The 14,981-nt window shown below is 43.6% G+C and overlaps 1 protein-coding gene across 1 annotated transcript in view; it reads right to left on the bottom strand.

Moving 5' to 3' along the window:
* ADCY1 (adenylate cyclase 1) overlaps window positions 1-9,370 on the bottom strand; it is an 854,652-nt gene extending 845,282 nt beyond the window's left edge. The window contains exon 1 of the mRNA XM_053467783.1: window positions 8,589-9,370. Within this exon, the coding sequence (XP_053323758.1) occupies window positions 8,589-9,197 (609 nt within the window). The 5' untranslated portion in view covers window positions 9,198-9,370. The remainder of the gene's footprint in view (window positions 1-8,588) is intronic.
* Between the last annotated feature and the right edge of the window lie 5,611 nt (window positions 9,371-14,981).

Genomic DNA, 14,981 nt, shown 5'->3' with positions numbered 1-14,981 from the left:
TGCTAATTGGGCCCAATTTGGGCATTTCCACTTGGGGGTGTACTCACTTTTGTTGCCAAGGTTTAGACGTTAATGGCTGTGTGTTGAGTTATTGTTAAGGGAACAGCAAATGTACACTGTTATACGCTCACTACATTCACTACTTTACATTGTAGCAGAGTGTTATTTCTTCAGTGTTGTTACATGAAAAGATATAATAAAATATTTACAAAAATGTGAGGGGTGTACTCACTTTTGTGAGATACTGTATATCAGGAGCAGTAAATGCATACCTGAATGTGTGTGAAACAAAAAGCACACAAAAAAATACCACCAGCATTTTAAATATCCTGCGGTGTCTGGTTTTCAAACATATATGGTTTGATGGGGTAAATTGAAATGGCTGGCTTCAAAGATGTCCCAAATAGAATGACCAGATTTGGAGAAAATAATGATTTTAAAAAAGGCAAAACGCTACTATACTTATTGCCCTAAAAAAAATAAAAAAATAAAAAAAACACCATAAAAACATTGAGCATGTCTAATCTCAGGGCAAATAGTAGACTCTATTTAGCAGGTTTTTTCATTAGCTTTTGTAGATGAGTAAAAGATTTTCCAAAGAAAAGTGAGAAAAAGTCATTTTTTCTAAATTTGGCACTATATTTTATACTTTCAAAATAATGGCATCTAAAGAAAGCCCTTTGTGATGGACTGAGTAGCTCCGCCATAGAGATCTTTCTTGCCGCTGAAAGCTTAATTGCTCAAGGGATTAATTCTTGATATTCCCCCAAGCACTAGCCGAGATTTAGTGTAGGGGTAAAACAGAACTCTCTATAGGGGACAGCACAGTAGAGCCCTGCGCGGGACTGCTTTTTTAATCCCGCTCCCGCTGTATTGAATCCCGCTCCCGCAATGTGGGTGTTCTGCTCCCGCCACATTTGTGGCCAATCCTGCCCGCTCCCACCCACAGCCCCAGAAAGACCGCCCGCGCCCGCAAGTTTTTTGGCGGGTCCCGTGGGACCCGCCTCCCAATGCAGACTTCTACAGCACAGTATAATCCCATCAACCACCAGACAGACCAGTGCTGCCATACAGTTGTATGGCCAGCAATGGCCAAAGAGTCACTATCTCGGGGGGGGGGTTATGCAAGGGAGCGACGTCAATCCCAGGGTACCAATGGAGAACTCAGGGTCTGAAGATGTTACGTTCCAAAAGTGACGGGATACGATGTCAGGACCCTGTCTCAGAAACATCCCCAAGAACAGTCCGCACTGTAGCCGGGCCAGATCTCCAGAGACACGGCTGGGTAAACCCTGGTCCTACAGATCAGACCAGGGTTCCCGAACGAACTCCCTCTCTGTAACTTCACGTGCTTAATGTACCCTCAAAAGAGCGACGTGGTGGGGCAAAGGGTGTCCGTAGCAACGCTGTTGCAATTGTTGGCAGGCATTGCAACTATAAATAACTTGTGCGGGTACAGTAAATGAGAAAGAAGAAAATTATACATAAATACAAGCATTGCAGAAATGTTAAAACAGCCATTGTCACTAAGGGGTTAAAGGCAGGGCCGGACTGGTCCACCGGGATACCGGGAAATTTCCCGGTGGGCCGGAAGGTACGTGGGCTGGGCGGCCGGCAGACTTACCATATAGACAGCCGCTGAGCTGCCCCCCAGGCTGCCCGAAATCTAATCAAAGCGGCCGCTGGGTGCTGATGCGGCCGGCCGGCATCAGCACCCAGCAGCCGTGTGCGATGGCCGTCTAGTGATGGGAGCAGTGTGAGGGGTGAAAGCTCCGCCCCCTCGCACTGACCTTTCACCCCTCACGCTGCTCCCATCACTATGCGGCCATCAGATTGCTGGGAATGTAATCTGAACGGCCGATGCGTGCTGATGCCGCCGGCCGCCTCTGCTTTAATACTTTTTTTTTTTACTTTATATGGCAAGCCGATCCAGTTTACCATATAAATAATAAAAAAAAGTGTTAAAGTAGCTCCGGCCGGTGGCATCAGCACGCACCGGCCGTTTAGATTACATTCCCAGCAGTCTGATGGCTGCATAGTGATGGGAGCAGCGTGAGGTGGAAGCTCCGCCCCCTCGCACTCAGACTGCTGCAGCACCGGATGTCAGGTCAGTGGCATCCTGGCTGTCAGCATAGAGGAGAACGGTGTGCAGCTACCAGGAAGTCAAGAGAAGTAGAAGGTGAGTAAAATAATGTATTTTTTGTACTGTATAATGTTTTTTGTATTTGTTAAAAACAAAAAAAAAAATCGGCATGTGTGTGTATGTAAGTGTGCCCCCCTATATGCCACTCTGCCTCCAGAAATGCCTTATATCCCCCTATATGCCACTCTGTCCCATGATATGCCTTTTAACCCCCTAAATGCCAGAGTTGCATATAGGGGTATAAGGCATTTCTGGATGCAGACATGGGCGTAGGAACCCCTAAAAATCTGGGGGGGATAGCATTTTTACTGGTAGGGTATACCTGACCATTTCACCAACAGGGACTTTTATGACATTGCATTATAAATACATAGAGATAAATATGTAGTTGGTCCCCCTTTGGCGCTATAACGGCTTCCGCTCTTCTGGGAACGATTTCCACAAGATTTTGGAGAGTTTCTGTGGGGAATTTTTGTAACCATGCATTTATGGACCTTGTTTTGTAGACTGGGGCACAGACCTTCCCCAAAACTGTTCCCAGAAAGTTAGAAGCATAGTGCTGTCCAAAATGTCTTGGTTTATCACCTTCAGCTCATAAAACGTTCTACTAGATGAATGGGAGAAAATTCCCACAGAAACAGAAAAATCTTACAACCACAGATGGACCGCACTGGACACGGCCACAGAGACTACTATGATGTATTGAAGGAACCATCTAAGACTCCTAACACGTCATGCACACAGGAACATATCCATACACTTAAACACTTGAATAACATACACACACATGCACACACTAACATACACACACACACAATAATACACCCAAAAAGATTCCCACCCTAATATACCTAGACACATGCCCACCATAACACACCTGAAAACAGATGTGCACAATAACATACCCACAAACATACGCTATCACACCCAGACACACATTCAAACACATCCTTCACTTACTCTGCCTACCCCTAGATTTAACACGTGGCGCTTTGTATTAATGATGCCCTAGACCAAGTAGCACCCCGCAATATTCTCTTGTGTCCAAATGCTACATACAGTGACACACACACTCATTTTAACCAGAAATAGGCCTGGATTTAACCCTAGGCACCCCTGAGTTAAACATGTGTTACAGGGAATCATTCTCTTCCCTTTAGGTACGACATGCCTGCTCATACACACACACATATGCACTGCTCTTACGCATGCCTGCCCACAAAAACACACATATACGCTGCAGTTGCCTGCACATACACACTTGCCAGTACTCACACATATGCACTACCCTTTTACACGCCTGCCCAAGCATACATAAACTGCTCACACACACATGCCTCCCCATAAATATACACTGCCCTTGAACATACTTACACAGACGTATACACTATAAGACAAATACACTCCTAATATACACACATATACACTGCCCATACAGACGTACACATATACACTGCCCATACACATATACACACTGCCCATACAGACGTACACATATACACTGCCCATACACACGTACCCATATACACTGCCCATACAGACGTACCCATATACACTGCCCATACACACATACACTGCCCATACACACGTACACATATACACTGCCCGTACACACGTAAACATATACACTGCCCATACACACGTACACATATACACTGCCCATGCACACATACACATATACACTGCCCATACACACATACAAATATACACTGCCCATACACACTGCCCATACACACGTACACATATACACTGCCCATACACACGTACACATATACACTGCCTATACAGACGTACACATATACACTGCCCATACACACGTACACATATACACTGCCCATACAGACGTACACATATACACTGCCCATACACACATATGCACATACACTGCCCTTATATGCGCGTGCCCATACACACACATATACACACATATACACACCTGCCCTATACACACACACACATATGCCTGCCCAAGTGCCCATACACATTCATAGACATTGCCCGTATACATGCCTCACCATATATATATGCACACACACATATCTACCACCAGACCCCCCCTCGTTTTGCACATCAGCCCCCCCCTCGTTTTGCACATCAGCCCCCCCTCGTTTTGCACATCAGCCCCCCCTCGTTTTGCACATCAGACCCCCCCTCGTTTTGCACATCAGACCCCCCCCCGTTTTGCACATCAGACCCCCCCCCCTCGTTTTGCACATCAGACCCCCCCCTCGTTTTGCACATCAGACCCCCCCTCGTTTTGCACATCAGACCCCCCCTCGTTTTGCACATCAGACCCCCCCTCGTTTTGCACATCAGACCCCCCCCCTCGTTTTGCACATCTCTTACCTTTCTCTTCTTCCTTTCTGCTTTCTCTTCCTCCTTCCCTTCTGGTGGTTTGCCGCTCTAGTGCAGTGCTGCTGCGCACAGCTGTTTATGTTGAGCGCCGGGGCTGGGATATAAACGTCATATCCCATCGCCCGGTGCTCAGTGACAGAGATCACACCGGTAAGTGTGCCCTTAATGTTGGACTGGTTAGGGAAATCCGTGATCTCCCCAACCAGTCCTGCACGCTGCAGCTGCTGATCGGGCAGCTGTGCACCGAGGGCACTTACCTCACACAGCCCTGGGGGGGATTTCTCTATTATCGGTCCCCCCCGCATGATTTCCTGGGGGGGATCTGTCCCCCCCGTCCCCCCCGGTTCCTACGCCCCTGGATGCAGAGTGACATATAGGGGGTCAAAAGGCATATCTGGAGGCAGAGTGGCATAAAGGGGGTTAAAAGGTATATCATGGGGCAGAGGAGCATATAGGAGGGTATAAAGCATATCGGGGAGGCAGAGTGGCATATAGGGGGCATAAGGCTTTTCTGGAGGCAGAGTGCCCCATGATATGCCTTTTAACCCCCTTCATGCCACTCTGCCTCCAGAAATGCCTTATACCCCCTATATGCCACTCTGTCCCATGATATGCCTTTTAACCCCCTATATGACAGAGTGGCATATAGGGGGTTAGAAGGCATATCATGGGGCAGAGTGGCATATATTATTTTTTATTTAATATGGCAAGCTGGATCGGCTTGCCATATAAAGTAAACAAAAATGTCCCATGATATGCCTTTTAACCTCCTATATGGCAGAGTGGCATATAGGGGGTTAGAAGGCATATCATGGGACAGAGTGGCATATAGGAGGGTTGAGGCATATCAGGGAGGCAGAGTGGCATATAGGGGGGTATGAGGCTTTTCTGGAGGCAGAGTGCCCCATGATATGCCTTTTCACCCCCTTCATGCCACTCTGCCTCCAGAAATGCCTTATACCCCCCTATATGCCACTCTGTCCCATGATATGCCTTTTAACCCCCTATATGCCAGAGTGGCATATAGGGGTATAAGGCATTTCTGGATGCAGAGTGACATATAGGGGGTCAACGGCATATCTGGAGGCAGAGTGGCATAAAGGGAGTTAAAAGGGATGTCATGGGGCAGAGGGGCATATAGGAGGGTATAAAGCATATTGGGGAGGCGGAGTGGCATATAGGGGGCATAAGGCTTTTCTGTAGGCAGAGTGCCCCATGATATGCCTTTTAACCCCCTTTATGCCACTCTGCCTCCAGAAATGCCTTATACCCCCCTATATGCCACTCTGTCCCATGATATGCCTTTTAACCCCCTATATGACAGAGTGGCATATAGGGGGTTAGAAGGCATATCATGGGGCAGAGTGGCATATATTATTTTTTATTTAATATGGCAAGCTGGATCGGCTTCCCATATAAAGTAAACAAAAATGTCCCATGATATGCCTTTTAACCTCCTATATGGCAGAGTGGCATATAGGGGGTTAGAAGGCATATCATGGGACAGAGTGGCATATAGGAGGGTTGAGGCATATCAGGGAGGCAGAGTGGCATATAGGGGGGTATAAGGCTTTTCTGGAGGCAGAGTGCCCCATGATATGCCTTTTCACCCCCTTTATGCCACTCTGCCTCCAGAAATGCCTTATACCCCCTATATGCCACTCTGTCCCATGATATGCCTTTTAACCCCCTATATGGCAGAGTGGCATATAGGGGGTTAGAAGGCATATCATGGGACAGAGTGGCATATAGGGGTATAAGGCATTTCTGGATGCAGTGACATATAGGGGGTCAAAAGGCATATCTGGAGGTGGAGTGGCAAAAAGGGGGTTAAAAGGCATATCATGGGGCAGAGGGGCATATAGGAGGGTTGAGGCATATCAGGGAGGCAGAGTGGCATATGGGGAGTAAAAGGCATTTCTGGAGGCAGAGTGGCATATCGGGGATTAAAAGGCATATTATGGGGCAGAGTGGCATATAGGAGGGTATAAAGCATATCAGGGAGGCAGAGTGGCATATAGGGGGGCATAAGGCTTTTCTGGAGGCAGAGTGCCCCATGATATGCCTTTTAACCCCCTTCATGCCACTCTGCCTCCAGGAATGCCTTATACCCACTATATGCCATTCTGTCCCATGATATGCCTTTTAACCCCCTATATGGCAGAGTGGCATATAGGGGGTTAGAAGGCATATCATGGGACAGAGTGGCATATAGGGGGTATAAGGCATTTCTGGAGGCAGAGTGGCATATAGGGGGTTAGAAGGCATATCAGGGGGGCAGAGTGGCAAGCCTGGGGGCAGAGGTGCACAACTCGTTGTCAAATGAAAGGAAATAAAAACCAAACATGTCTCAATCATAGCTTTTATTAAATATGGAAAAAAATAGTCTACATGAATTAATAAAGAAATAAAAGTTTCTTACCAGAATATCGTGAAGAATAATGTGATCAGTGTTTTGTTCCACTGAATAAAATGGAACTCTTTCATCTAAAAATGTTCGCATTCTGTGTAATGTATTTCATTTATTAGGGCCTTTTAACACTTTTGCTTTCTGGCATTTTAATACAAATAATGAGATAAAAAGAATGGCGAATAGTGTGACTCGGATGTGTATAAGGGGTGCGTGTGGGTATAAGAGCTTCACCGTGAGATAAACTATATGGGGCTGGTCTCCAAATTTTTCCAGGGCTGCTTTTCAGTCCCAGTCCGGCCCTGGTTAAAGGACACCACCATATTGCCCGAGGCGCAGTGTGTCCTGGGGTAGGTTTTCGGTGTTGCTGAATGCCTCAAGGCATTTCACCATTATATATGGCAGACGTTGATGGTCAGGGGACAGGCCACACAAGGCCCTGGCTGCAGATCCTCGACATCGAGGCATTACAGCAACACTGTTTGGGTGTAAGTTTTCTGCCAAGCATGTCAATTGTCGCCAACGGGATGTTTTTCCTTGACATGCCCTGCACGTCCATTGTTATGAAGAGGTTAAGTAAGGTTGGAATATATTTGTCCCAATACGTATTTAATCATGAACATTTTTTGATATTTAAGGATTCTCATCCCATCCACTGTGTCTGCAGTACCGCAGGCTTTATTATCTAGTATTAAATAAACCCAAGTTTTTTTAATGCTAAACTACATTGCTGTATACAACCCTGCATTTAATTCATCTTCGTTTAGTAATCTCCCTGGTCCCTTCCTCATCTAGCCTACCTTATGTACGCAGCATCTCAGGGGTTAACAGAGGCAGAAATCCGTAGTTTCGCCGTCAGTTGTTAAGGACCTTTAACATCTAAAAGGCGGAACTCCAAGAGTTAAAGGTCCGTACGAGCGACTCTAATTGTCGCCCGTGCGGACCTTTAACTTCTGGAGCGGGGAAACCAGTGGTCTCCCCAGGCCAAGTTTCGGCACCAGGATTTTCAAAGTTCGAGAGACTCTATTGGTCGCAAGCAGGGGGCTTTTTTTATAAACCACCTGGGCTGCATGGAATGGGTTACAGATTAAGCAAGGGCAAAGTGGAGGAGCGAGTGGATTCAATATGGAGTACTGTGCCATACAAACTCAGTGTACATTGTGTATTGTTGTAACTAAATGTATAATTATGTGACCATGTGTTATCAATGAATTAGAATGAGGAATGCCATACAGTTTATTGGGGGGAGGGCGTTTTAAAAAAAAATATTTAATAACCCTGAGGGAGATTAGTGGGGATGGAGGAAAACGGTGAGGACAATAGTAGACTGAAAAAGGGTAAAACTGGATGGATGAGGGGCAAAGGGTATTCCCCTAAGGCTTGAATGAAACAGTTTATTAGAACAACAAAGTAGTAGTACAGGCTATAGTGGCTAAACTGAAGTAAATGGGGGAAAAAGTCCCAGGAGCGTTGTGTACTGATGAGAAGGACATTAACATCGGGTTTCACAACAAAAGCTACAAAACCACCACGTACAACTGTATTTCTTTTGTGCTGTGGTGCTAAATTGAAATATTCAATAACATAAAAAAGTGGTTTGCAAACTTCTTGGTCTATCCTATATATAAAAAACCTGTGCTGATTATAAAATAAAACATTACGTAATTAAATCCATCTTACCGTTTTCCAAAGCATCTGCCTTCCAAGGGTTATAGAAGTGGCCGTAACGATGATATGTGAAACGGAGACCATAGAACCAAATACAATGGCCAATAACGTCCTAACGGGGAGTAGGGCATAACAAACAAATATCACCAACATAAGTTGCCACATTCCGTGTTCTGAAGAAGTAGGGGATTCCAAGCCGTAGGCTCCCAAAGAGAAAGGACAGCAGAGAAAAGCGAAAGTAAAACTAAAGAGTAAGGTGAGTTTAACGATCTGCTTGAGTTGGGTAACCTGCAGATACTTGACATTGGTGACTACAAAGAGGGAAATGAATATTAGACAGTGCGCTGGATTCGAGCCTTTGGATATGGTCAAGCTAGGCGCAAACATCAATTCTACCATCGCCAAACTCGCTGTCGTGATGATCAAAATTACGAGTGCTTTCAAGGTCGAAGTCTGTTCCAATTTCAGGTTGTAATTTTGAAACAGGGACTCCAGCTCTTTGCAGTCGAACTCGTCTTCGCATGCGATTGTATCCAAACGGGAAATTGGGGAACAACGGCATTTCTTCCGTCTGGTTTTGACTTTCTGAAACGGTATTTCCTCCATATCAGTGCCATTCATAAATCCGCAATAAATGCATCCCCTTGCTATAAACTGTCAGCAAGCACGCTAAAACATACGGACGATATGCGAATAATAACGATCCTACAATAATTGCGGGTTGTATCTAAAAACTACCAGCCGTGTAAGTCTAATAATGGTGCTCGGAGGGCAATAATTGAATCACATTTAAGCGGTCGCCCAAACCTTAATAAGGTATAAATCGACAGAATAGATTATACTTCAAGGCCGGTTAAATGGTTTATAGTCCTATCGAGATGCCACAGTAAAATGCAAGCAATGTTATTATAAATGGAAATACAATTAAACACGTGAGATTAACACATTTGTAAATCCTAAACTGAAAACGAAAAATAGTTGGGAGAGTGCAAACACAATCGCCGCTACACCGCTGAAGCCATTCCTCTATCTACTGATTATAAATAGGCGACTGCGCACTAGGTGTTTGCAAAACCAGGCACGTCTCTGTAATCCGAGCAGATTGACAACCAGAAAACATTGAACTGACAACATTTGAGTCATTTTTTGCAAGCAGTCAATTCTCCTCCCCCACATCACATGGTAAACGCAGAGAGAAGTAATAATTCTAAATGGTAATCCTTTACGAAAAGAAGCAATATTAACCCTTTCTTTACTAATGGTGTTTTACAAACCTGTTCATTTCTTGCATTTTTACATTATTTTCCTTTTTATTATTTTTTATTTTGCTTTCCTTTTATTCAATTTTTAGATTATAGTCCCACTTTCAGTATGAACAATACATTAACCCCTTCGTTACAATGGCTGATTTTATTTTTGGACCCTTCGTGAAAATGGCTTTTAACATTTCTGCAGTGCCCGTGTTTAGCTGTAATTTTCTTCTTTCCCATTTACTGAACCCGCACAAGTTATATATTGTTTTCTTTTTCAGGACAAGAAGGGTTTTCTTTAGATGTCAATATTTGGATTGTATAATATCATTTACTATAAAAAAAAGCATAAAATATGGTGAAATATGGAGAAAAAAATGATTTTTTCTGACTTCTACTTGAAAAATCTTTTACTCATCTATAAAAGCTAACGAAAAAAACTGCTAAATAGATTCTACTATTTGTCATGAGTTTAGAAATATCCAATGGTTTTTTTTTTTGCTTTTTTCTGCACGTTATGGGGCAATAACTAGCGTTTTGCTATTTAAAAACTTTTTTTCCAAATCTGGTAATTCTTCCCCCATATGCAATTTCGGGTATCTTTGAAGCTGGTAAATGCAATCTATCCCATCAAACCATATATTTTTTTAAAAACTAGACACCCCAAGTATGTCTAGTATTTTAACTCTTTCCATGCACTAATTCTCTCACCAGTCATTGTCAAACTTTGTGGTAGAATTTTTTGTGTATTTTTCCCACACATGTTATACTTTAGATATAAATGTATAGCTCCTGGTATATGTCACTGTCACACAACCCTATATGTGTTTAGCAACATCTCCCGAGTACAGTGATACCCCCACATGCATGGTTTTGTCGGGTTGTTTGTGGGCTAAAAGGCCACATTTGGGATGTGTGCATTTTTCAAATTAGAAATTTGAGATGTGGTCATCCTTCCCCTTGTGTTAATTGGGACATTGTTGAACTCGGCCAATTCAATTTTTTGGAAGGTTCCCAGGGAAATTATTTTTACATGTTACTATTTTTTTTCCTTATTATTTTCTTATTTTTTACATTTATTTTACTAATCACGTTGTGATTAGAAAGCTGGGCTCCATTTACTTGCATGGGTGAATGCAGTGCCTGTATTCAACCAGAAAGCCAGAGCTCTCAGGAAGGTCTGGAGAGACCCTCTTGAAAACTTTGCCAATCTCACAGTGGCGCTCTTCGGATCGATCACAGCTCGTCTTGGGGTGGGTGTTCGGTGTCGCTAAATGTCTCGCTATCAAGGCATTTCAGCAACACCATTAAACTCTTTTAAAACAGGCATCCACCGCCATACAGTGTATGGCTGACATTGACACCCCGGGGAAGGGCCAGACATGGCCCCTGATCTCGTGTTTCTGAATGCCTCGACATCAAGGCATTACAGCAACACCATTTGGTTGCAAAAAGCGAACTATTTAAAGCCATGACGGTCCTGGCACGTTAATTGTCGCTAACTAGATGTTTGTGTATGACGTGCCCAGACAGTCAATTGATAATTGTTCCTACACTAGTTTAGTTGCTCAAAATGCCACAATTCATGCAAGTGTCTTGATTCTGAAAATACCAACCATGTAGATTTTTATGGTTTTTTGGAAGTTATGAGGCACAAAATAGAACATGCCCATTCACTTTTCCAAACTTGAAATGTTCTATTGTTATTTTGAGAGGACCTATGTGTCATGTGGGACTGTTTAGCAGCCCACCAGCTCAAAAATAGTACCGTATTTGCTCGAATATAGGACAAGGTTTTTTTTCAGAGCAAATGCAGGGGACCTGGATAATCCTCTCTAGCACGATATGCACAGACAACCTCCGCTGGAGCTTCTATGACAGAGAACTCCGGTGCTCCACCATAGAAGCTCCAGCGGAAGTACTGGGCAGCAGCGGAGGTTGTATGCGTGTATCGTGCAGATGTTCACCGACTGCCAGAGAGGAGGATCCCCCGCAACGCTGCAGGAGACCTGGATCCTCCTCTCTGTGCTGCTACTTGGCACTTCCGCTAGGGCTTCTATGACAGAGCACCAGCGTGACATGACCTTCCGGTGCTCAGTCATAGAAGCCCCGGTGGAAATGACGGGTAGCAGCAGAGGTTGTCTACGCACATCATGCAGACATTCATCATCTGCCCACCATATAGACATCCCTGAGTCCAGGGATGCATTGGTAAGTCGGGGGGGGGGGGGTAGAGTGCCATATAGGGGTATAAGGCATATCTGGGAGGCAGAGTGGGAAATAGGGGGGGTATAAGGCAAATCTGGGGGCAGAGTGGCAAGCCCGGGGGCAGATGAAATGAAATCAAGAAATGCATTTTTCTCAATTATGTATGAAAAAATAGTAAACATGTGAATTAATATTTACTAGTAAAACTTTTTTCCTGTAGGATAGTCTTGAGGCTGTGTGAGCGGCCTAATTTTTATCACATAACCTCAACCCACTGCGTTTCTGCTTCGCCAGTACCAGTCCAAGTTTATTCACAAAGGGCTGGACCAGGCCAGTAAAATTGAGTCACAGGCAGGCTGTTTGGGGGCATTGATCAGTGGCGTCTCCAGCTTTCATATATATAGGGGGGGCACATGGGGGGACAGGGACCAAAGTGGGGGGGCAATTTTAAAATGCTACATATACACTATATATTTATATATATGTGTGTGTGTGTATATATATATATATATATATACGTTAGATATGTGTTAGACATGCATTTTTAACTACATAATCTGTGAAGTAAAGACAGTGATTAAAATATGATTTCAAATTAACAGCTAAACTGGCAGTTGTTTTTCATTCTTTAATATTAGACACTGCTGTCGATATATTTTAATATTGGCCTCTGCTGCCAATATATATAAATATATATATTAGACCCTGTTGCCAATATATTTAATATTGAAAAAGATTGAACCCCAGGAAGGCATTTCTTTGGGTCCAGCTCCATGCGCCCTAGCATGCAATGACTCCCTCTGCTATCACCAAAAAAATAAATATTTCCCACCCTGACTGTGGTCTTCCCTCTTCCTGACCCTACTATGACATTGAGAGGTCCTCTCCACTGTACTCATCCCCAGAGTCCCTTTGTCCCTCATTCACTAAGCCATACCTCTCCTTTACTTTACTTATTATTACATCTATAATACACACAGATGCTTTTACAGTCACTCACTAATTCACACAATCATTAATTCTCTCCCTCTTCCACACAATTTAGTTACACATATGTATTAATGCATTCTCACAAATTCATTAATTCTTTCACTCATTCACACAATTCTTCCACACATTAATTCATTTATTCTCTAACTCATTTACACAAATGCGACGAAGACACTGAAGACAGAAGCCTCGCAGAGGTTTAATACAAAACCCCCCAAAATAAATAGAAAAAAAAAGTTTGCAAGTTCGACAGAATTAATGTCATTGACAATCATTTACTATTAATATACTTATTTTTCCCTGAAAAAAAAATCATGTTCATAGGAATTCTAGAGTAAAACATGAAATGAATACCTATCTATTCTTTCAAAATATCTGTCCCTGCCGGATAAGTTGCTGCATTAGGAGTTTAAATGTGCGTATGAGCGACTCTATTGGTCACCAGCAGGGGGCTCGTCTGCCATCAACCAATGGCCCCTTGCTGGTGACCAATAGAGTTGCTCATAGGGACATTTAAACTCCTGGCGCCAGAACTGCTGCGGTACGCGTTAACCCCGTATTAACCCCTTAACCAGAAAAAACGAACACGAAGAATGTCCACGAATATTCGCCCGAAGAGAAGACAGGAACGGGCAAATGTTCGCGGAATACAAAGATTTATTTTTGCCGAAGACAAAGAGCCCCCTGGTGCTAGTCTAGTTGTTACCATGCAATATTTTACTGTTCTGAATTGTTAATTTATATTGTTGTTGTTGAACCACAATTCTTTGGTAAGAATAAAATGCCAAATATGCATTGAAATGGTTTTTTTCTTTTAAACATTTGTAGTCATATCCCAAAAGTATTACCGTATATATAACGAAAATATCATACAATCACTTCATAAACACATACCAAATACACTGCATTTATAATTGGAAGAAAATATGCTTATGAACTAGTTTTTCACCATTTGCAAATTTTAAAAAAAATGTCCCTGTATTTCATTTAAAAAATCTGGTCACATACTGTATTGGTGGTAGTCCTAGGCAGGTAATACAAGGTACCAGGGGTTAGTGCAAGACAGATGGTCAAACACAGTGTCAGCAACCGACCTGCAGCCACTCACCAGAATCCCTGCCCCCTTTTTCTCTGCTGTCTGGAGGCGTCAGCTGTGCGCACTCCTGGGGACATCATCCAGCCTGGGTTTATTTTCTCTGAGTGTTCCTGTGTTATAGTTCTTCTTATTGTTATTGATCCCTGGCTTGCTTAACGGACTCTGCTATATTTCTGTATACCGTGACCCTGACTTGCGTAACAGACTCTGATAAATTTCTTGATGCCCTGACCCTGGCTTGCTTAACGGATTGCTGATTCTCTGATACCCCTGACCTCTGCTTGCTTCAGTTTAGGGCACGATCATATATGCAGTGCTCCCAGAACCTTCTTTGGTGCGTCTCCCTGTATACCGGACTCCTCGTATATTTTAATCCTCACACGCAGCCAGGCTCAATACACAAAATTAGTAGTCATGCAAGCCAGAGGTCAGTTCACAGAGCAGGTAGTCAGCCATGCCCAGTAAGGTACACGGGTTGATGTATCTGTAGCTAAATAACTAGGCAAGAGACTAGTCAGACTATGATCAAAAACAGAAAACATGAATCCAAATCAGCAAACGCAATATCAGGTCTACAGGGGGGGGTTATAAAGAGGAGCAAACTTCATGGGCCTCCATGAAGCCCAGAAGCCTCCACCTCATCCACAAAGAGTTTGGATACGTCTAGATAAATTAACACTGGAGCTGTGGCAAAGAATCATTTAAACTAAATAAAGGCCTGAACTGCATCTTTACCAGTTTTTGCAATTGGCAATCTTCTTTGTCATGGCAGTAAGAAGAGCGGTGATCTTAGAAAAGTTCTTGAAACATTTTCTATAATTGTCAGGATTTCACTCTGCCGGCCTGGACTATGTAATATCT

Source organism: Spea bombifrons, chromosome 5 (genome assembly GCF_027358695.1).
Source record: "Spea bombifrons isolate aSpeBom1 chromosome 5, aSpeBom1.2.pri, whole genome shotgun sequence".
NCBI lineage: Eukaryota > Metazoa > Chordata > Amphibia > Anura > Pelobatidae > Spea > Spea bombifrons.
The sequence above is the reverse complement of the archived record's forward strand: the minus strand, read 5'-3'. Positions and strand labels throughout refer to the sequence as shown.